The sequence below is a fragment of the Symphalangus syndactylus genome, chromosome 7, assembly GCF_028878055.3.
Source record: "Symphalangus syndactylus isolate Jambi chromosome 7, NHGRI_mSymSyn1-v2.1_pri, whole genome shotgun sequence".
In the NCBI taxonomy this organism is placed as follows: domain Eukaryota; kingdom Metazoa; phylum Chordata; class Mammalia; order Primates; family Hylobatidae; genus Symphalangus; species Symphalangus syndactylus.
In genome coordinates, this window is record NC_072429.2 from 18,021,776 (window position 1) to 18,043,066 (window position 21,291).

Consider the following 21,291-nt stretch of genomic DNA (forward strand, 5'->3'; position numbering starts at 1 on the left):
GTTTAGTTTGGGCGTAGACAAAGGCCAAAAAGTGATCTGGAAAGCAGGAAGAGAAAATTGACATTTAAGAGACAGAAAGAGAGAGAGAGAGTGTGTGTGTCTGTGTGTGTGTGTATATGGGTGGATATGAATACATTTCAGGAGAGCACAACAGGAGGGTGGTCTTTTAGCCCTCAGTACAAAACATTGTGTGGAAAATGCTTTTTCTACTTGGCTCCAAATCTGAAAATAGCGAAAAGAGAACATTCTTGTGGACATCTTCATCCTTCTTAGGGGATCCATGCATTCCCTGATCTTTGCTTCACACCAAGTCACGTGCCTTGTATGCGTGTGGTCCCAACTGTCTTGCCCCAGTCGCAGGAGGGCCACCTGGAATCAGTTAGCTCCAGGCAGGCAATTTCAGTGTGTGCTCACGAAGGAGCCAGTGGGATTATCATTCACCATCCTCAGTATTTTTAGCTCCTAGTCTCCGAAGTAAGAATTATGCTGTTTATACCCACAGGGCTGTTCATCACTGCTCTACCAATTGCCTGAGTTCTCCTTAAAACATCCCTGTAAGGGAGCCCTTTGCTTGATTACCTTCTGAGACAAAGAGCTCACTCCCTTACCAGGCAACTCTATTCCACTTTTGACCAGCTATTAGAGCATCAGAAAATTCTTCTGAGCCAGAAGGTGACTCATTGTGACCTCCCAACCATGGTCCAGGGTTGGCACTTTGACATCTCTAAAATAAAAATAAGTAAACAAAAGTTTAATTGCAGAATTTAGGATTGAAGAGTGAATATTGAAAATTTTTCTGTCCAAACATTTCATTTATAAGAAGAAAAGACAGGCCAGGTACTATGGTTCATGCCTGTAATCCCAGCACTTTGGGAGACTGAGGCGGGTGGATCATGAGGTCAGGAGATTGAGACCATCCTGGCTAATATGGTGAAACCTCGTCTCCACTAAAACTACAAAAAATTAGCCGGGCGTGGTGGCGGGCACCTGTAGTCCCAGCTACTCGGGAGGCTGAGGCAGGAGAATGGCATGAACCTGGGAGGTGGAGCTTGCAGTGAGCAGAGATCACGCCACTGCACTCCAGCCTTGGCCACAGAGCAAGATTCAGTCTCAAAAATAAAAAAGAAGAAAAGACAGATTCAGAGAGGTTTAGTGACTTGTTCAAGATCACTGTCTTATTCATCCTTTCCTGAATACCTGCTACGGGTTAGTTGCTGTGCTTAACTCTGGAGGGGGAAAGAAAACAGTGAATGAGACACAATTGCTGCCCTCAGGGAGCTCTTGGTCTAGAAGGGGAAATAAGTAAATAAGCAACTACAATGCAGGGTGATACCTGAGAGAAGAGCCATGGAGATGAAAGTGAGAGGCATGTAACCCAGTCTTAGCCACCCAAAAGGCTTTCTGAAAGGAAGGTTAATAATCACCACCGACATTCATCAAACCATGGCTGTGTGCTGCACAAAGGGCTAAGTGCTTTAGTCATGTTATCTTAGTCACCCTCTGCCTTGTGAAGGATATACTGCTGTTATCCCCATTTCACAGATCAGTAAATAGAGGCTGAATGAGATTAAGTAACTTGCCCAAAGTGATGCAATCAGTAGGTAGTAAAGTTGGAATTTAAACCCAAGACTATTTGTTTTCAGAATCACTCCTCTTAACTTGTGCTTCCAGGACTGAGACTGAGAAACCAGAGGGGGTTACCTAAGTAGGGATGGGAGTGAAGAACATTCTAGGCCGGGAGAATATAAATGCCCTGGACAGAGGCCCTGAAGTCAGGAAAGGCATACATATTGGGGGAATCACAAGAAGCTACAAGTGTGGCTGCAATGTGGCTTCTAGGGGCAGAAGTGGGAAGAGATGCTGCTGAGTAGCCCCAAGGCACAGGCAGAACCAAGGCTGGGACTCACCTCTGGGCTCCTAGCCCAGAGCTCTTTCTGCCACATTCTACCTGCTTCCCCATCGCAGGCTAGCATCTGTTGTTATCTGCACCCATTTCAGACTGGAGGGAGCTGGCCTATGTAAAAATGAGGCATTTTCTTCCTCACCCAGAGAGGCCTCTGATAGGAATTGAGGAGTGGGGTGAAATGGAAGATGCAGAGAGAAAGCGGACAGGCGCTGACCGCTCTGCCAAAATACAATGTCTCCTCTGCAGTCCTGGAATCCGGTCACAGGACTCACCATGGCCTTTGAGACATACAAGCTGCACACTTTCAGGCTTCTACCCTATGTGGGTAACTCCCAGAGGACTGGCCCCCAAATCCACTCGAAAACAGAGGGGGAGTCATGACAATGATAACAATCATCATAGTAACGTGACTGAGTGCTTCTGAACCACTGGCATCCGGTCTTTTAATCCTCACAGCTAGCTTATGAAGTGGTGTATTAGCTTTCCTCCTGAGCAAAGAGGAAGAAAATCAGCTCAAACCACCTTAAGCATAAAGAGAATTTATCAACTCAGATAACTGAAGAAGGCACTGGAAGACACCAGGCTCTAGGGCTGGATGCAGGTACTGCAATGAGACTGTCAGAATGTGTCTGTTATCCCAGCACTTTGGGAGGCTGAGGCGGGCAGATCCCGAGGTCAAGAGATTGAGACTATCCTGGCCAACAGGGTGAAACACTGTCTCTACTAAAATTTAAAAAAATACAAAAATTAGCTGGGCGTGGTGGCACGCACCTATAGTCCCAAGCTACTCAGGAAGCTGAGGTAGGAGAATCCCTTGAACCCAGGAGGTGGAGGTTACAGTGAGCCGAGATCACACCACTGCACTCCAGCTTGGCAAGAGAGTGAGACTCTGTCTGAAAAAGAAATATGTAGGCCAGGCGCAGTGGCTCATGCCTGTAATTCCAGCACTTTGGGAGGCCAAGGCAGGTCGATCACCTGAGGCCTGGAGTTCAAGACCAGCCTGGCCAAGATGGCAAAACCCCATTTCTACTAAAAATACAAAATTAGGCAGGAATGGTGGTGCACATCTGTAATCCCAGCTACTCAGGAGGCTGAGGCAAGAGAATCGCTTGAACCCGAGAGGCAAAAGTTGCAGTGGGCCAAGATCGTGCCACTGCACTCCAGCCTGGGCAACAAAGTAAGACGCTGTCTCAAAAATAATCATAAAAAATAAAAAGAAATGTACCTCTGCCTCTCACCGTGTTTTCCTAAGTGGATTTCATTCTCAGGCAGTCTTTCTCTAAGACACAGAGGGTCCTGATGGGCTGAAAGTTTACATTCTAGCAGCTTAGCAGCCCCACAAAATTAAACTGCTTCTGCCCTCATCGTTCCAGAGACAGCCCCAGAAGTGTCTCTCCTTGGCTCCCTTAGGTTGCACGCTCAACCTCACACCAATCACTGTGGCTCTGATTGGCCAGACCTGAGCCATAGGTTCATATAGAGGCCAAACTACTGGGACCAAGAGGTGGGGAGGGGTGATCCCCAGTAGAAAACAGAGGAACTGCTACAGAAAACAACATTGATGCCAAGAAACCCACATCCCCTAAAAATGTCTACTATATGTAGTTACTAAGAATTTCTCCATTTTAGAGATGAAAAAATCTGAGAAACCAAAAAATGTGAGAAACCAAAAGTCAATTGTCTCAGCTCACACAGCCAGTATGAGAGGAGGGATTCACACCCAGGCAGTCTGACTCCAGAGCCTTAGGTTCTTAACCCCCAGATCACCTGGGAATAGCTTAGCCTGCTCAGAAGAGAATTTACCCACCCCTATCCACATTCAGAATGAGGATAGTTCCCACTGTTCATTGTATTAACCGTAGGACCTAGGGGTTCAGAGACCCAAGGTTCACACAGCCCAGAACTGAGGAATGGTTATGCCCTAATGTTGCCCTGATGGTGCCCTCATCTGCATTCTGAAATTCTTAAGTTTGCCTTTAACATCCCCTAAGAGTTAGTTAGGCAAGGAGGAGGAGTTCCAAGTGCGTGAAGATGAGCCACTGAGAGTTGACAGTTGCTTGCCAGCCCAGCCCCTGGGAGGCATCAGGGAGAAGGGGAGGAGAAAGGGGAAGGAGCACTCATTCTTCCACTTCTCTAGCATTCTTTAGGATGGTTGTTTTTGACAGGCAAGAGTACTTCTTTGGGGGCCAAACCAGGATGGAGAACCTGCAGTGTAGGCAGATTTAATGAGTTGTCCTAGTAAATTATAATCCTGTTACTCTGCAGGGTTTTTTGTTTGTTTGTTTGTTTTTGTTTGTGATGGAGTTTCGCTCTTGTCGCCCAGGCTGTAGTACAATGGCGCAATCTTGGCTCACTGTAACCTTTGCCTCCTGGATTCAAGCAATTCTCCTGCCTCAGCCTCCCGAGTAGCTGGGATTACAGGCACCCACCACCACACTCGGCTAATTTTTGTATTTTTTAGTAGAGAATGGAGCCTGACTTGCAGGGGTCACAATGCTAAAGCTGCCCTTGGGTCCTTTGGTGTTTTAAAATTAGGCCTCATGCCTCTCCAGGGGCCCAGGCCTCATTTGGAAATGACTAACAATGAAGCTGGGTGCATATGCAAAACAGCAAGTGGCCATGAAGCCATCAAAGTCAATAGCAGGCAGGGGCTGGTATGATTCATAAATAACCTCATGAATCAGAGGCTAAATGATGCTGATAAAAGTGTTAGGAAGTGCTTCTAGCTCTTCCTTATTCGGGGAGGCGAGAAGCTATCATGAACACTCTAGATGGCTGTTTGCCATCTTCCTGCTGTCCTAGCTGCCTAAGCATTGAGGCTTACTTTCACTCTGAGAATTTCACCAGAGAACTGTGAGGTGGGAGGAGAAGGAGCTGATGGTGATGAGGATGTCAACGGAGTGTAACTAAGAGGAGAAAGGGAAGAGGAGATTATATGGGAAGAGGAGAGAAATAAGGGCCTTGCCTTAAAGCAATAGGAGAAACCTTTCTAAGCCCTTGCTACTGACGTCAGCATCACCTCAGAGTTTGTCAGAAATGCAGAATCTCAGGCCCCATCCCAGACCCACTGAATCAGAATCTTTGGAAGTAGGGCTGAGGAATCTGCATATTTGCTAGCTTCAAAAGTTCATTCAGTGTGAGAGCCACTGCTCTCTATCAAGAGTAATTAGGCTTATGTCTGTATGTCAGCTGAAGACCAAGGGCAAGCTAACTTCAGTTGAAGGGAGAAGAAAAGCAAATTCATTCGTTATTATTCCATCTGTACTTCCACTGTCAACACTAATCGTCTCTTTGTTCTACTAGGACTCACTGCCTGCAATAAAGTTGTTTTAGTCCTTACCCTGAAGGGTGATTATTACCAACACAGGTGATGGTGCCCATCAGTCACTAAAGAAGCCTTTGAGTTTCTACGAATTTGCAGATTTTTGTATGCAGTTGATGATTAATCCTTTAATGGAGAATATAATCCATGAGTTGTGGATTTGCTCGTGTTACTTGAGCCCGGAGCAGTGTTCATTGAGGTTTTTCATGCACCTATCCTCCAGGCATTTGTGGAAGGCTTAGTATATGGCACCACTGTGTAAGTGAGAATAGCTCCTAGCTGCCTACACCACAGGGTGAAGAGAGGCATGAGTAATACCAAGTGGGGTGCCCGGCCCCTCCAACATGCTGTGGGAAGATGCACTCAGGTGCACACAAGTGCCAGACTCGTGTATGTGTGTGGCTGATGCCAAAGCCATTTCCATAACAATAAATGTTTGGCTCCAGAGACTCTCCTCGGGAGCTGAGGATCCCCTCCCTCTGTCACCGAAGCTGGGATTGGTAGCATTTCTCAACCCACCTAAGATCTCTTTAGGTAAATACGAAGGGAACTAATTTACTGAGCTCCTTGATACAGATACCCTTCAAGACTCTTTCACAAATATTAATATTGATTAGTCATTTAGCACTTAGAAAATGCTGGCTCTCTCTACGTGGATTAACACACCCATGACAACTTTCTGTGGCAAGCCTTTTTATTCTCATATCTGTTTTACAATAGAGGCTGAGGCACAAAGAGGGTAAATTGCTTTGCCCTTAGTCACACAGCTGGTAAGCGACAAAGTCAGGTTTGACTCACACAGCCTGGCTCCAGAACTTCCGGTCTTAAGCACAGCTCTTCATATGATCTCTGAAACTCCAGTAACTCCCTTGAGTAGATATGTCTCTTCATTTCTCAGCTGCAAAAATGAAGGCCCAGAAAAGTGACGTAACTTATCCAGTGTTCCACGGCTAAAAGAGACTGGTTTCTGATTTCACCTCAGGTCTATCAGATTGAAAAGTCCACCCCCTTCTTCCCCAAACCCTCTACTTCCTCCATCCTTGCTGCTGAGCTGGGCATAGAACATTCATGCACCCAGAGAAAAGGGGGCAGCAGCTACTGCTAGGAGCAGTGGGGCTCTGAGCAAAACTGAAGGGTGGCAGGGCCAGGCACTGGAGGCCCTGAGAATATGCTAAATTCAAATTAGTGGATGCTAACCTTCCGACCTGTGCCCTCTGCTTCAGAACCCTCCATGGCAATGACATTTCCAGCGTTCCTGAAGGCTCCTTCAACGACCTCACATCTCTTTCCCATCTGTAAGTAGCAGTATTTCTCCCCAATGCACATTCAAAACATGAAAGCATGAAAGTGTCAGCGACAATGCCATCACTGTCAGCATTTTGGCATATGTCCTTTCCTTATGCATACAGTATATTTTACAACAATGTATCCACACTATGCATATTGTCTTGTTCCCCACCTCAGAAGCCTTCAAAGGAATCCTCAATTATGTAAACAGTGTAAATATTTAATAAGAACTAATAGAAAACACGTACTATGGGCTAAACACTTAAGTTTTCTATTTATTTCTTACAGCTGTAAGGCATTTTTATCCTTTTATTATATATAATAACATTGTGTCTAAGCATGGCACAGCTAGCAGATGGCAGGGCCCAGGATCAGATCCAGGTTTGTCTTGACTCCAAAGCACATATTCTTAACCACTCTGCACTCTGCAACAGGTATTCCCTTCTTATTTTACACAGGAAAAACTGAGGCCCATAAATATTAGGTGACTAGCTAAAGGTGACTTTCAGGTCAGTGAGATGTTGGACTAGAATCTAGGTTCCCTCACTCCCAGGCCAGACCTCTCTTCCACAGATCAGGAATCTCTACATTTTTTTATACACTTCTGTCAGTGAACATTTTCAAGTTTGTATTCCTTCTATATGCATATTTAATTATTTTCATAATGTGTACATACACTATAATACGGATATACTACGTATGCATATTCTAAAACTTTCAAAAGTAGAATTGTTAAAGGATATAATTTTAAAAAAACAGAATTTCTAGTATTTTCGTCACAGTCACAACTTTGGAGATGTCTGTACTGGACTTAACCCTCCTCCCCTGCATTCTTCAGCCAAGTGGTCTGAAGCTGCTCCCTAGGTTGCTGGGTTTCAGAACCTTCTCTGCAGAGTATATCCTCCAGTGGACCCTTCAACAGGGCAAGAGAACCAGATAATCAGATGGCCAGAGATCCAGGAAGCTCCCTAAAGGAGCTAGGACGGGGTTGAGTTGAAGAGTGAGTCTTACCTGCGTAGGTGAGAGCCACGCCTCAGAAGTGGAAGGGGCTGGGATGGGAGTTGAAACGTCCACAGGATTGGAAGTACACTCTGGAGATATTAACTTTGCCGCAGTGGAGACGACTACTCCGCTGGCCCCGTATTGGATACCTCCAGTCTAGCCAAAGTCTGAAAATGCATTTCCAGAGAGCCGAGGATATGAAGGCTACTGGCCAAGCTGGGCAGGGGGCCCTGACTTCCTGTTCTGCCTCCTAGGGCGCTGGGAACCAACCCACTCCACTGTGACTGCAGTCTTCGGTGGCTGTCGGAGTGGGTGAAGGCAGGGTACAAGGAGCCTGGCATTGCCCGCTGCAGTAGCCCTGAGCCCATGGCTGACAGGCTCCTGCTCACCACCCCAACCCACCGCTTCCAGTGCAAAGGTAGGTGACGCCCACACCCCACCCTCCCCTGCCCCTCGTGGGGTCTGCTGTGTTCCTAGCAACCTGTCAGAGCAGGGTATCTCAACAGATGTGGCTTCAGAAACCTTCACCCTGTCTCTTCCATGGGTCCCACAAAGAGGCTCAGATGCTGACGCTGATGTGGACCCTCATCTAATGGGCCAAGTGTCATTCTCTCCAAGTCCCCTGCTGGCATTGCCACACATCTCCTCACTGACTTCTTTCTGTACATGTCTTTCCATAGTGGAGACTTTTTTTTTTTTTCATCTTTTGTAGAGACAAGGTCTCACTATGTTGCACAGGCTGGTCTCGAACTCCTGATCTCCAACGATCCTCCTGTTTTGGCCTCCCAAAATGCTGGGATTACAGGCATAAGCCACTGCACCTGGCCTTGAGAAAAATCTTTAACCTGCATTTTTTTATCCAACATTATTAAAACATAAGTATTTTCCCATTTTGCCCGGCAAACTTTTGTATATGTGATTTTTTTATTGATCATATTATTATTATAACAACAAACTACTACTGAGTTCTTATGCAACAGGAATGATGTTAAGCACTTTCTCATGTATTTTTTCTCATTCTTCATGTAACAACTTATTTAATTCTCTAATGCCTCTATGTGATCAACTTTTAATATTATCCTCATTTCTAAAAATGAGAGAATCGAGGCTTAACAGGCTTCCAGGTCTGATTCCAGAATGCACAGTCTTTATCATCAATATTCCACGTAATATTCCACTGCCACTTAATCCATTTCTGGTTTTGAATCTTTAGAGTATTTCCATTTTTTTGTCTTACCATTGACACATAAAGATCTTTCTCTGTTTGAAATCATGTCCTCAGATAAGATTCAGAGAACAGAAATTACTGAATCAAAGTAAGCTATTATTTTTAAGGTCTTCACACATTTTGCCAAATTGATTTTCAAAAAAGGGTTATAACCAGTTTACATTCCCAGTAGCATCCTTTGGTTGCATTTTCATTAGACTCTGTCATTATTTTCTCTTATTTTCTTATTGCTAATTCAATAGGTTAAAAAAAACTTTTATTTTGTCTTTATTGGGGAACCTGAATTTTTTATCAAAAATCTACTTTTCATTTGTATACACAGTTGTTTGATAATCTCTTTTGCTCATCTCTGAGAGGCTTAATACTTATTTTGAGATATAGATATACTTTAATTACCCTCTCAAACTTTAGTGTGTCCCACACTTCTGCTGCAAGCAGAAAAACATTCCATTGGCTTAAAGCTAATTTTAATTTTCCTCTTCCTGCTTCTAAGCTATCTGATGTGATACTAAGGAGGCTCACCTAGACCAAGAACAGTATAGGTCTCAATCTTGGCTGCACATTTGGAAATCATATAGGAGCTTTTAAAATTACTGAAGCCTGGCTCCACCCTCTAGGTTTTGATTAAATTGGTCTGGGGTACAACCTGGGTGTGGGGACTTTTAAAAGCACTGCAGCCAGGGTCCGGGCACGGTGGCTCATGCCTCTAATCCCAGCACTTTGGGAGGCTGAGGCAGGCGGATCACTTGAGGTCAGGAGTTCAAGACCAGTCTGCCCAACAAGGGGAAACCCCATCTCTACTAAAAATACAAAAATTAGCCAGGTGTGGTGGCGCATGCTTGTAATCCCAGCTACTCGAGAGGCTGAGGCAGAACTGCTTGAATCCAGGAGGTGGAGGTTGCTGTGAGCCGAAATTGCACCACCACACACCAGCCTGGGCAACAGAGTGAGACTCCACCTCAAAAAAAAAAAAACAAAAAAAAACACTGTAGTTGGTAGTGTAAGGCAGCTAAGTCATCTGGGTTTTGTCTGGGCCATTCTTGGTTTTAGCACTGAAAGCTCTGTGTCCTGCAAACCCCCTCAGCCCCAAGCAAACCAAGACAGTCTTCCTATTCTAATGTGAAGTCGGGTTGAGCCCCCTGGTACCAGCTCTCAATCAGGCCACTCTGTTTACTCATCCACAAACGGTCACTCACTGAAGTTCATCTCAGCCCATCTCCAAGTTGATGACTGTTAACCCCAAGGTCATTTATAGTCCTGACACTAAGTATGGCCTGTTTATCCAGGGCTCATTGTCAAAGCTGGCTGCAGCAGCAGGACACAGCCCCCTTTGCAAAGCTCTGGGAAGGACGCTGACCTCCCTCCAGTGCTTGCAGCTAAAGCAAGCACACGGCTGAAACGGTCACAGATGTAACATGTACCTAAGCAGTTTTCCGTCCATTGTCAGCATCATCGCTGTGTCCTTTGGGGCCATCCATTTCTTTCTTCCAAGGTTTTCCAGGGGGCACTTCCTCTGTGTGCCTTTGGCCCAAGCACTGTGCCCTGCTTAGCCTGGCACAGACTATTCCATGGGGAGGGGTGTTTGTGGGTAGAAAAATGGGAGGTCCGAATGGAGCCTGGGCCCAGAGCTTCCTGGAATATGAAAAGATACACAGGGGGTTTCTAATTATGGTGCATTGTTTGCAGATTAGCACCAAAATCGGATCAGGCTAATTACAGTAATTGATTTGACTGCAGAAGTGTTTCTGAATGATGTCCCACTGTGATTTTTCCTCACTGGACAGTGGCTGAATTAATGGGACTCTAGCTGGATTGGATGTGCTGGCTGAGGAGAGCCAGCTACCACTTGGGCATGGAGTTGGGGAGGGGCTGGCGCTGGCTGAGGGAGGGCCCAGAGCAGAGGGGAAGGGAGGTGTGGCAGTGAGCGCACTCAGGACCTGCCATCAGTACTCTGGTTTTGCTGCCCAGGGCCAGTGGACATCAACATTGTGGCCAAATGCAATGCCTGCCTCTCCAGCCCGTGCAAGAATAACGGGACATGCACCCAGGACCCTGTGGAGCTGTACCGCTGTGCCTGCCCCTACAGCTACAAGGTATGCTGGAGGCCCTGCCCCCCACATTCATGCCTCAGGCTCCTCCTTCAGCCCTGGCCCTAGAGAGGGGCACCGCGCGCTGCATACCCTCCCTTCTCCAAGGGACAGACTGGATGAGTCCATCGCACAGGTCACCACCACAAAGCAGCATTTGCCAGTAACACTGTTCTCTGAACTGGCGGGAGCTGCCAGTCAGAGAGGAACCCCTATGGTCTTGACAAGGATGCCCAGAGAGAAAGAGGAAATGTAACAATTGTATTTTCTTTGTGAAACATGGGGAAATTAAGTCTCAGAGAGAAAGTGTTTCCAAGTAGAGGCATCCCTTGAACCCATTCTCCCAACTTCCCTTTTAAAGGGATTTCCAGAACCTCCACCCCACCATGCCCCTGCCAAACCCCACCCTCAGAGCAACCAGCCTTGAAAGTGCTGGTTCCAGCTTGATGTAAGTGTAGGGATGGGGGATTGAAAGGCCTAGGGGCTGCAAACTCACCCAAAAGGTTGACCGGCTAAGGTCAGCCAGCAAGAGGATGAGATTCCAGTTCTCCCCTCTGTCCTCCCCAGAAATCCAGACTACCTCCAAGATAGTCCTTCCTTCTTTCACCCAGAGCACAGTGTCATCCCCCCTGCTGACCCCTGTGGATATTGACCATGTGCCTCTCACCAGCACTTACAGAGTATAGACTGTGCCAAGTACTGTGCTTGTCATTTTACTCACCTTTTCAAACACCCCCAGCAAACCTAAGAAGGCCTCATTATTCCCTTTTTACAGACATGGAGAGTGGGCCTCAGCCTGTCAAGAGTTCAACTCAATGTCCAAAGCTTGTAAGCAGTAGAGCTGTGATTAAGACCCTGGGCTATGTGATTCCAGAACCCAATCCTTTTCCCCTGGAGGGTTTCCTGGATAGCTGAGCCCTTCCTTGGGCTTCACTGGAATCAGCAAAGCTGTGGCTCCATCCTCTTCTGCAGGGCCCGCCCAGCTTCTGGCCTTCCCAGGGCACCCATCCAAAGGCACTGGGCAAGCACAGAGTTTCAGGACAGCCCTGCAGCCTGTCTAATGCACACATCTGATGCAGAGTGAGCTGGCATCCCCAGGTGTCTGTCCCCAGTGGGATTGTGTGTGCGTAGTGACAGGCTTAGAGGCAGTCTCACTCTGGGGAATGGGACTACCTGATGTATTTCTAGACTATGGCTGTGCTTCTAGCAGATAGTGTTGGAGTGCCACCTATGGGCCTGGGACAAGAGAGCCAAAGGATTCCCTTTGAAGCCAGCCACCTCCAAAGTCTTAAACTTACCACTGAGTCCCAGACCCATACACCCTAATTTCATAAGCTGATTATAAAAATCAGAGAAGAGAATGAATGCATAAGGTTCAGATGAGTGCCTGGCCTTTACTGATGATTCAAAAGAGAACTATACTATGTATGGAATTGAGAATGTTATAAATTCAGTCACAGGGCACCCACACACACAAAAAAAATATTAATAGGAGGGGAGAATAGAGATTAACAGCAGACATACTCAGGATGTGTGGATCCTCTCAAACTCCCTTGTATGGATTCAGCAGAGAAAACTCAGACTGTGCAATTACACAGAGAAGCAGATGTGGATTCCAGCTTTGTCATTTACTAGCTGTGTGGCCCTTGCTAGTAATTTCATCTGTCTTCCCAGCTGCAAACTAGGACCTGTCTCATAGGTTTGCCGTAAGAATCAAATGTACAGTAATGTACGCAATACACTAGGATGATACCTGGCATTCAGTGAGCACTCAATAAGCTGGCATACTGCTGCCTTTTACCTTTACCCTTGCATGGTGGTCCCTCATACCTGGGTGTGGAATAGGCCATCAGTAACAGGTGGTATGTTGCTGGTTTGATCCAGGATTATCAGTCTATGGCACTGTGAACTGCCAAGAAACTTCAGTCATTCTCCTAGAACTGTGACTGCATTTGTAACATTCTCAATTCCATACATAGTATAGTTCTCTTTTGAATCATCAATAAAGGCCAGGCACTCATCTGGAGCTTATGCATTTATTTTCTTCTCCGATTTTTATAATCAGCTTATGAGATGGGTAGTATCATCCCTATTCTAAAGATAAGGTAAACTGTTTCACATTCTGATTCTTACTTCCTTCTCTTTAAAAACTGGCCTGAGTCTGAAAGTAGTAGAGCTGGGTTTGAAGTCCAGGCTTCTTCCAACTACACTTGACTGTACTATGAAGCATGACCTGACCATCAGTGTCAGAGCAAAGAGAGTATCTTCAGAGCTACTGCAGGATAAGGCCACTCGTTTGAGCTTTGTTCTCAAGATTCTGAACATCATGTCAATTTTAGAAGAATGTGAACAGAGATTTTGATCTTGAGGAAAGTGTTGAGCCCAGGCAGGTCTAGGATGCATAATGTTGATGGTGATGGTGAAGATGATGATGGTGATGGTATCGGTGATGATGACAAAGGTGACAATGGTGATGGTGTTGATGATGGCGATGGTGCTAATGGTACAGATGGTGATGATGATGATGATAACTATGATAATAACAGTAACATAAGAGCCAGCATTTATTGAGCATCTACTATATACTGACAGTAGACCAAATAAGGTACATGTATTATCTTGCATACTCCTCATCAGAGCCCTAGAATACAGTTCCTAAAATGACCCTCATTTTACAGTTGAAGAAACTGAGCATGGTAGGTAAGGGAGTTGGGATTCAAAGCTCAGAACCAACTGACTCTAGAAGCTGTGCTCCTGGCCACTGCACTCACTGCCTGTTGGCAAGTGCAGTGATTGCAGGGGCTGAGGTGGAGGATCCCTGACTATTTAGGACCTGTCTGAATTTCCAGGTTAGAGACAAGTAGAGTGTAGCCATGAGAAGAACACCAAGCAGGACCCTCTGAAGCCTGTGCCTATGTGATGCATGACCTTGGACAGAACTCGCTCTTCTCCTCACCTCAGTTTCCTCAGCTGTAAAATGGAGCAGGTTGAACCCAAGGGATCCTTTAACTGAGGGTTGCATCAAATTCTCTGTGCTATGTCCCTCCTGCTTTCCTTCTTGCCAGGGTTAGAGCCCGCCCAAACAGAGCGACTGAGATGGTCGTTCTGCATGAGTGGCTAACAGAAATCCCCAGACACCCACAAAACCAAGCTCAAAGTTCAGGCATTTACCTCTTTCCAGGTATCTCCATTTTCCCATCGACTAGCTGAGTGACCTTGGGAAGCCACAATATTATTAAAAAGCACAGGAATCACTGTGTAACATTTGGTAGCAGCTACTCTTAATCTACTATAATGCCAGGCCTTTGTGAAGCAGTTTAAACACATTATCTCTTGTAGTACTCTTAATCACCCTGTGAAATAAGTTTTATTATCCTCTTTTAATAGATGAAACAACTAAGGTTTATAAAGATGAAATAATTTACCCAAGCTCTCACACTTAGGAAGTGCATGAGCTACAACCAGAACTCAGCTATCTCTTGCAACAAAGTCTCTACACTCACAACCACTCCCAAGTCAGATTCTCCCTAAGCCTCACTTTCACTACCTGTAACTGAGAATACTCATACTCATGTGCAGCGCTGTTGGAAGGATAAAAAGGGGCTATGTGTGCACTTTGCGTACCTCAGTGCCAGGATTCAGTAGATAATTCACAAAGGGTCAGTATTTTGCCACTATGTTAAGATTTGGGGAAAAAAATATATCTGTTGGCTGATTCTTTTTCAGCCATTTAGTTTCAGGCACATATGTTCAATGTCTCAGAACAGTGCTTCTCAAACTTTGTGTGCATAAGAATCACTGGAGAGCTTATTAAAATGCAAGTTCTAGTTCATTACATCCAAGGTCAGGCCTGAGAGTGTGCATTTTTTTTTTTATCAGCTCCCAGGACATGCCAGTGCCACTAGTCCAAGGAGCACGCTTTGAGAAGTAAGGACTTAGCAGCACTCCTCATCCGATCTCACAAAGAGGTTTCCAATGAGGGTAGCTGTTCCCAGTGTCTTTTTTTTTTTTTTTTTTTTTTTTTTTTTTTTTTTTTTTTTTTTGTGAGACAGAGTCTCACTCTGCTGCCAGGCTGGAGTGCAGTGGCGTGATCTCGGCTCACCGCAACTTCTGCTTCCTGGGTTCAAGCAATTCTGCCTCAGACTCCTGAGTAGCTGGGATGCCCACCACCATGCCCAGCTAATTTTTGTATTTTTAGTATATACAGGGTTTCACCATGTTGGCCAGGATGTTCTCGATCTCTTGACCTTGTGATCCGCCCACCTTGGCCTCCCAAAGTGCTGGGATTATAGGCGTGAGGCACTGTGCCCAGCCCCCAGTGTCTTTTAAACCAGTGATTCCCAACATTTTTGGCACCAGGGACCAGTTTCATGGAAGACAATTTTTCCACGGAACTAGGGTGGTGGGCATGGTCTCAGGATGAAACTGTACCACCTCAGGTCATCAGGCATTAGTTAGATTCTCATAAGGAGCGTGCAGCCTAGATCACTCGCATGCACAGTTCACAGTAGTGTTTGTGCTCCTATGAGAATCTAATGCCACCGCTGACCTGAAAGGAGGCGGAGCTCAGGTGGTAATGCTCCCGCCTCATCTGCTCACCTCCTGCTGTGCAGCCTGGCTCCTAACGGGGACCGGTACCAGTCCATGTCCCAGGGGTTGGGGACACCTTTTTTAAAAGAAACCAGTCAGGATTCCTGGCCATGTCCTACACACACACACACACACACACACACACAGTGGGATGAGGAGTAGAAAGTGTGGTGGAGGACCAAGGAGCATCACAAATCTGGTAGATTTGAGCAAAATGAGGCTGAAGAGAATTGAATCAGGCTAATTAACCAGGCATTGGCAATAGTGATTATTTTTCAAGGAGAGGTAAGTGACAGAAATCCCCACTTCCAGGCCCAATTACCATGTCATCAAGCACTAGGCTCTGCCTTCTGGATTTCTGTGCTTGGCATAAAGGGCTACAGGAGTTGCCACCACCTCCATCATTGGGAGGGTTTGACCTGGAGTCACTGGTACTTGCCAGTTCCCCAGAGCAGGGGCTAACGCAGGCAGGGGCTAGAGAGGTCTTGCCTTGACCTTCTCAAGGTTCTTCGTCCTGCCCTTCACGGTCCATGTGTTGGCCACCACCACTCCCATATATGCACCTCTGGAACTACTTGGCACCGACCAAAGACCTGAAAAAGTATTTTAGTCACTCACATTCCGCCCTGCCTCAGACCCCAAGCATCATCATCATCATCGCTATTATTTAAGGAGCTGCCATTACATGCTAGGTGTCTTACACATATAACCATTAACTAATTCCCCATAGGGTAGGTCGTATTATTTCCATTTCATAAGTGGTAAAAACAAGGCTCAGAGAGAACTAGTCATTTCCTCAAGGAACACAGCAGCCAATTTAGAATGTGCACTCCCATCTGAGTGCCCCTAGAACGCGTGTTTTGAGAGGGGCCAGCTCAGTGGTCCTGCATAGAGGCTCCCAGCACTAACTTTGGGCTGGATGCCTGGGTTCAGCTGCTTGCTCCCCATTTCACTTACTGCTGTGCGATCTTGGCCATATTACCTCACCTTCTGTCTTTCCTGTCTGTAAAAATAGTGTAATAACAATCACACCAATCTCATAGGGTTGTTGTGAACATGATATGCGATCATGAATATAAAACACTTAGCATGAGGCCTGGAATGGAAAATGTGCTCAGCAATGTGGGTGAGAATTAGTATTACAGTTTCCATTCCACACCAACTTTCAGAAAGGGGCCCTGTGTTGTTATGGTTTAGGATAAAACCAGATACCAGCCCAAACTGCACTCTCCCTGTCCCCCTCCAAGAAACCTCTGACTGGCCCCTTAGCTGGGACAGGGCATGAAGGGAACCAGACAGACATGGCCCATGCCTTCCAGCTGCTGGAGATGGGCCTGAGGCTCTGATGTTTGAGAGGGTCCACAGCAGAGGCTGTCCTGGGCCCAAGGCCTTCGGCCCAGTTGGCTGCAACGTCGCAGCCAGAAGGCCCCAGTTCCATTCCATCACATCACCAGCAACAGCAGAAGAGGGAAGAGGATTTTCTCAGGCAGATGACAAGCAGGTGGTGTGGCAGTGGGCGGGCTCCCATGATCACCTCCACCTGGTCTGTGCCAAGCCACTGAGCCCAGGGCCCAGAAAGGATGCAGCAGTCACCTCCCCAGACCCCACACTACAAGGTCCTGCAAGGGACTGCATGCCAAGACTTGGGTGAGACTGGTCTGTCAGTCCCAAAGGAGAAGCAGGAGCCAGAAGGCCAAGAAGAGTTGGGCTGCTCCCTGGGACAGTGGGTCTCATGGAGCTCAGTCTCCACCTTGGGGCTGCCTTCCTCAGGACTGCTGCCCTCGCTGCTCCTGCTGCCTGGCACGCTCCTCTCCCCCACCTTCCACACAGTTGGCTCCTTCTCCGCTCACATGTCCCCTTCAGAGGGGCCTGCTTCAAAGAATCCCACACCACCCTGAGCTCTGTATCGCAAACGTTCCCCACCTGGCCCAACCTTAGGCTTACCTTCAGAACTTTAGAATACCAAAGTCTGGACCCCACTCCAGATCAATCAGTGATGGTTCCCTGGGGGTTGTCACTTTGTAGGAGATAAGGTCTGTTGGCCACACTTGAGCCTTAGTCTTCCCTCCTCAAGTTGTGGGTTATATTTAAGGTTCAGTGAGGCTCATGGTAATGTTATCTTCTAGCATTTACAGAATGCTTACTATGCGCTAGGTGGATTACACACGTGTAACCTTTTCCTTACATGAAACTTCTCCTTACATGAAAGCTCAAGTTTAATTCTCGTAACAACCCTGTGAGGTGGACTTGGAGAGGTCAAGAGGCTTTTGTGAGGTCACGATCAGCCAACCCAGATGGGATGGAGCTGGAATGTGAAACCAGCTGTATGTGAATTCAGCTTTGCCTGAATCCATAGCCTGGGCTCTTGCCCTGCAGTTTGGGATGGAGAAGGGTGCAAATTCTGCGAAGTAGTGAGGCTAGAGCCTGAACTCCTGGCTTCTCATCACTCTTCCCCTTCTTACTGTGCAGTGACTAGGGGTTAGGGCTCCCATGGGTAGGCTCCAAGTCACACAGCAGGCCTTTCCTAGGGGCTCCTTGTCGTCATCTCCCCAGCCTCATCCCAGAAAATGCTGGAACCCCTGAAGTCCCCTGGGCCATGGCAGCCCCGGAAGGCCCCCTAACCAGGTGCTTCTCCCTCTTTTGCTCCTCAGGGCAAGGACTGCACTGTGCCCATCAACACCTGCATCCAGAACCCCTGTCAGCATGGAGGCACCTGCCACCTGAGTGACAGCCACAAGGATGGGTTCAGGTAACAGCTCACCCCTGGCCTCCCTCACTGTATTAGTTTGCTCTCACACTGCTAATAAAGACATACCCAAGACTGGGTAATTTATAAAGGAAAGAAGTTTAATGGACTCACAGTTCAGCATGGCTGGGAAGCCTCACAATCATGGCAGAAGGCAAAGGAAAAGCAAACATCTTATATGGTGGGAGGCAAAAGAGAGCTTGTGCAGGGGAACTCCCATTTATAAAACCATCAGCTCTGGTGAGATTTATTCACTACCATGAGAACAGTATGGGAGAAACTGCCCCCATGATTCAATTATCTCCACCTGGCCCCACCCTTGACACTTGAGGATTATTATAATTCAAGGTGAGATTTGGGTGGGGACGCAGCCAAACCATATCACTCACCTTGGAGGGCTCCCTGGGCAGGCTAAAGAAGCAGAGATACGCCCAGCGAGGGCATGCCCAGTGCCCGTGCTGTGCTGGCCCTGTATGAGAATGATCTCAAGGCTCTTCGCACCCTGTAAGGGAAGTACAATTTATCCCCACTGTGCAGATAAGGAAGTTCAAACATCAGAGGGACAAATCCTCTGCCTAGAGTTACATTAAGCATTGGCACAGGGATTTGAAACCAGGTCCCAACCTCGTGCTTCCTCCAAGGGAGGTGTCTGCTGCTGGCTAAAGTCAGAGAAGGATTGGGTGAAGGCTTAAAGACTGCCAGTCTGGCACTTCCACCATGCTTTTCTGAGTTATAAAGTAAGTGGCATTGATTATATGCTCACTATGCCAGGTACCAACTAGTCAAGTATTTTCTCATTTAAATCCCTACAGACCCTATCCAGTAGGCAGGTATTATCCTCATTGAACAGATGGGGAAGCTGAAGCACAGAAATGGACTTGCTCTAGGTCATATCTCCTGATGCTCATTCCTGGATCTTCCAAGCCCACCTCCAGCCCTCTTTCCTTCCTGATATTAACATTTCAAGAAGAAAAGGGAATAGAAAAGTCACTTAGGTTTTTCTCCTCCCTGTCCTAGGAATGGGATTGGCTTCCACCTAAAACCTCAGGACCCCTTCCTGCTTCCCACCTTCCCCAGCAGCTTTCAGATGCCCAGTTTTGCTGGCCTGTGACCCTGACAAAAGCAGACTGTTGGGAACGGGCTCCTTTGGCATCCCTGGTGAGCCAGTCGGGAGGCAGCAGCCCCTTGGCAATAAAGGCAGGGGCACCCCATGCCAAGCCATGTGTGGGTGTCTTAGAGCTCAAGTTGCAACCAATTAAATATCAAAAGCACTCTGGCCAGTGCTGCCGTGTGATCTGATCTGGGGAAGAAATCAAATTCCAGGCTCCCGGTTCTCTTCCCCAGGGAACCCGCCCGCCCACGTGTCCACCTGCCAAGCCAGCCCCATCAAACTCTGCCTCCTGAAAAGTGAAATTCAAGGCAGAGTTCCTTTTCCTGCCTGGAGTCAGCCAAACCACCCACTCCTGCTGGCTCACATAGAGCAGGGGTGAGAAGAAACTGCAGGGAAATATGGAGGTGGCCACGGGGCCCCAGCCAGGAAACACCCCTCCAGGGCACACAGCCTGGGCTGCCCCACCCAGGCGAGGGATAGGGGGTCAGATGAGGGAAGAGCTCCCCGCTGCAGGCAACTGTGTTTCTCCCATCTCAGCTGGAGGTTCGGTTGAGCAGAAATATCTCATTTCCATCTTAAGTTGTTGAAGAGTTTCAGATGAACTGAAAATATTTTTAGAACTTAATGTAAAAGGAAAAGGGCCCAGATCTACAGGATCAGGGAAATGGGGTGGAAGGTTAAGGCAATGAGGTAGTTACTAGGGATGGGAGAGCTCGCATGCAGTCCTCAAGTAGTAGGGAAACTCTTCTGCATCGGGCCAGCACCTGGTGGGTGAAGGGGAGTGGTGCTTGTCAGGAAGCTCCCGTTTGCTCCCCTCTTCCATTCTAGAGTAATTCCTTAGGGCTGCCATAATAACCACAGACTGGGCGGCTATAATCACCAGAAATTTACTCTCTCACAGTTCTGAAGGATAGAAGTTCCAAACCAAGGTGTCAGCAGGGCCATGCTCCCTCTGAGCCTCTAGGGGAGGGTCCTTGCTTGTCCCTCCCTGGCTTCTGGTGTTCCTGGCAATCTTTGGCATTCCTCAGCTTGTGGCTGCAGCATCCCTCTCTCTGCCTGCATAGTCACCAGTGCTCTCTCTGTGTCTGCCTTCCCATGGCCATCTTCTTTTAGAGACACCTGTTATATTGGATTAGGGGTCCACACTCTTTTAGTAGGACCTCAACTTAACTAATTACATCTGCAAAGATCCTAGTTCCAAATAAGATCACGTTCTGAGGTACTCGGGGTTAGGACTTCAACCTATCTTTTTTGGGGGAACACAATTCAACCCATAACACGTCTTAGTCATCAGCATCACCAGCCTCCTCATACACATGCTTCTCTAATCTTGCTGCATTGCCTGCTCACAAAAACAGCAAAGGTTGGCAGAGCAGGCCACACAGAAGGCCAACACAGGAGACGAGATCTGCTCTCATCCCCACAACCAGCTCATGGCTCCTGGAGTCTCCTCGACAGCTCTCCAAGGTTTCCAGTGAAGACAGGGAGACATCAGCCTCCTTCTACCCTGTCACTCCTTTAGCAACCTCTCTTTCCTTGATCAGCCACCATATCTCACTGCCAGGTAGCCCTAAGGCTCTGGGGGAGCCAAAGTAACTGGTCTTTAGAAAAACAAATGGGCAACACCATGGTTTAGGACTTTCAGAAACCTACCCTCTGTCTGGCTCTGAAGAAGTAGCCTTTTTCATGAGTGCCCAGAGTCCCTAACAGGAAAAAGGAATGAGTCATTTTGCTGTACCCCAAGAGCTGAGACCTGAGAGGCCCCTGGCCTTTTGTAGAAAATGTGATATGGTTTTCAGTCGTAGAAAGGAGATCAATTAAGTAGGATTCTAGGACCACTGAAATTCACTGCCTGTTAGCTGAGTGTAGTTTACTGTTTTAGCTAAATCCCAAATCAGAGCAATCTCTGAAAGCTGAAATTCCAGATCTGAAGCTGAAGCGCACACTCATGGATGGAGTTAGAATCCCTGACAAACGGGTTAGGCCAAAGAAAGATCGAGATTCATTGCAGC

At 47.2% G+C, this 21,291-nt stretch overlaps 1 protein-coding gene across 4 annotated transcripts in view; it reads left to right on the plus strand.

Annotated features, from left to right (window-relative positions):
* SLIT3 (slit guidance ligand 3) overlaps positions 1-21,291 on the plus strand; it is a 653,573-nt gene that overhangs the window by 596,312 nt on the left and 35,970 nt on the right. For 3 of the 4 annotated variants that reach the window (XM_055285297.1, XM_055285294.2, XM_063642615.1), the window contains 4 exons: positions 6,452-6,523; positions 7,772-7,935; positions 10,714-10,838; positions 18,074-18,171. In XM_055285297.1, coding sequence (XP_055141272.1) covers positions 6,452-6,523; positions 7,772-7,935; positions 10,714-10,838; positions 18,074-18,171 — 459 coding nt within the window. Of the gene's footprint in view, positions 1-6,451; positions 6,524-7,771; positions 7,936-10,692; positions 10,839-18,073; positions 18,172-21,291 lie in introns of all 4 variants that reach the window. The other variant, XM_055285296.1, reaches the window with a different exon arrangement.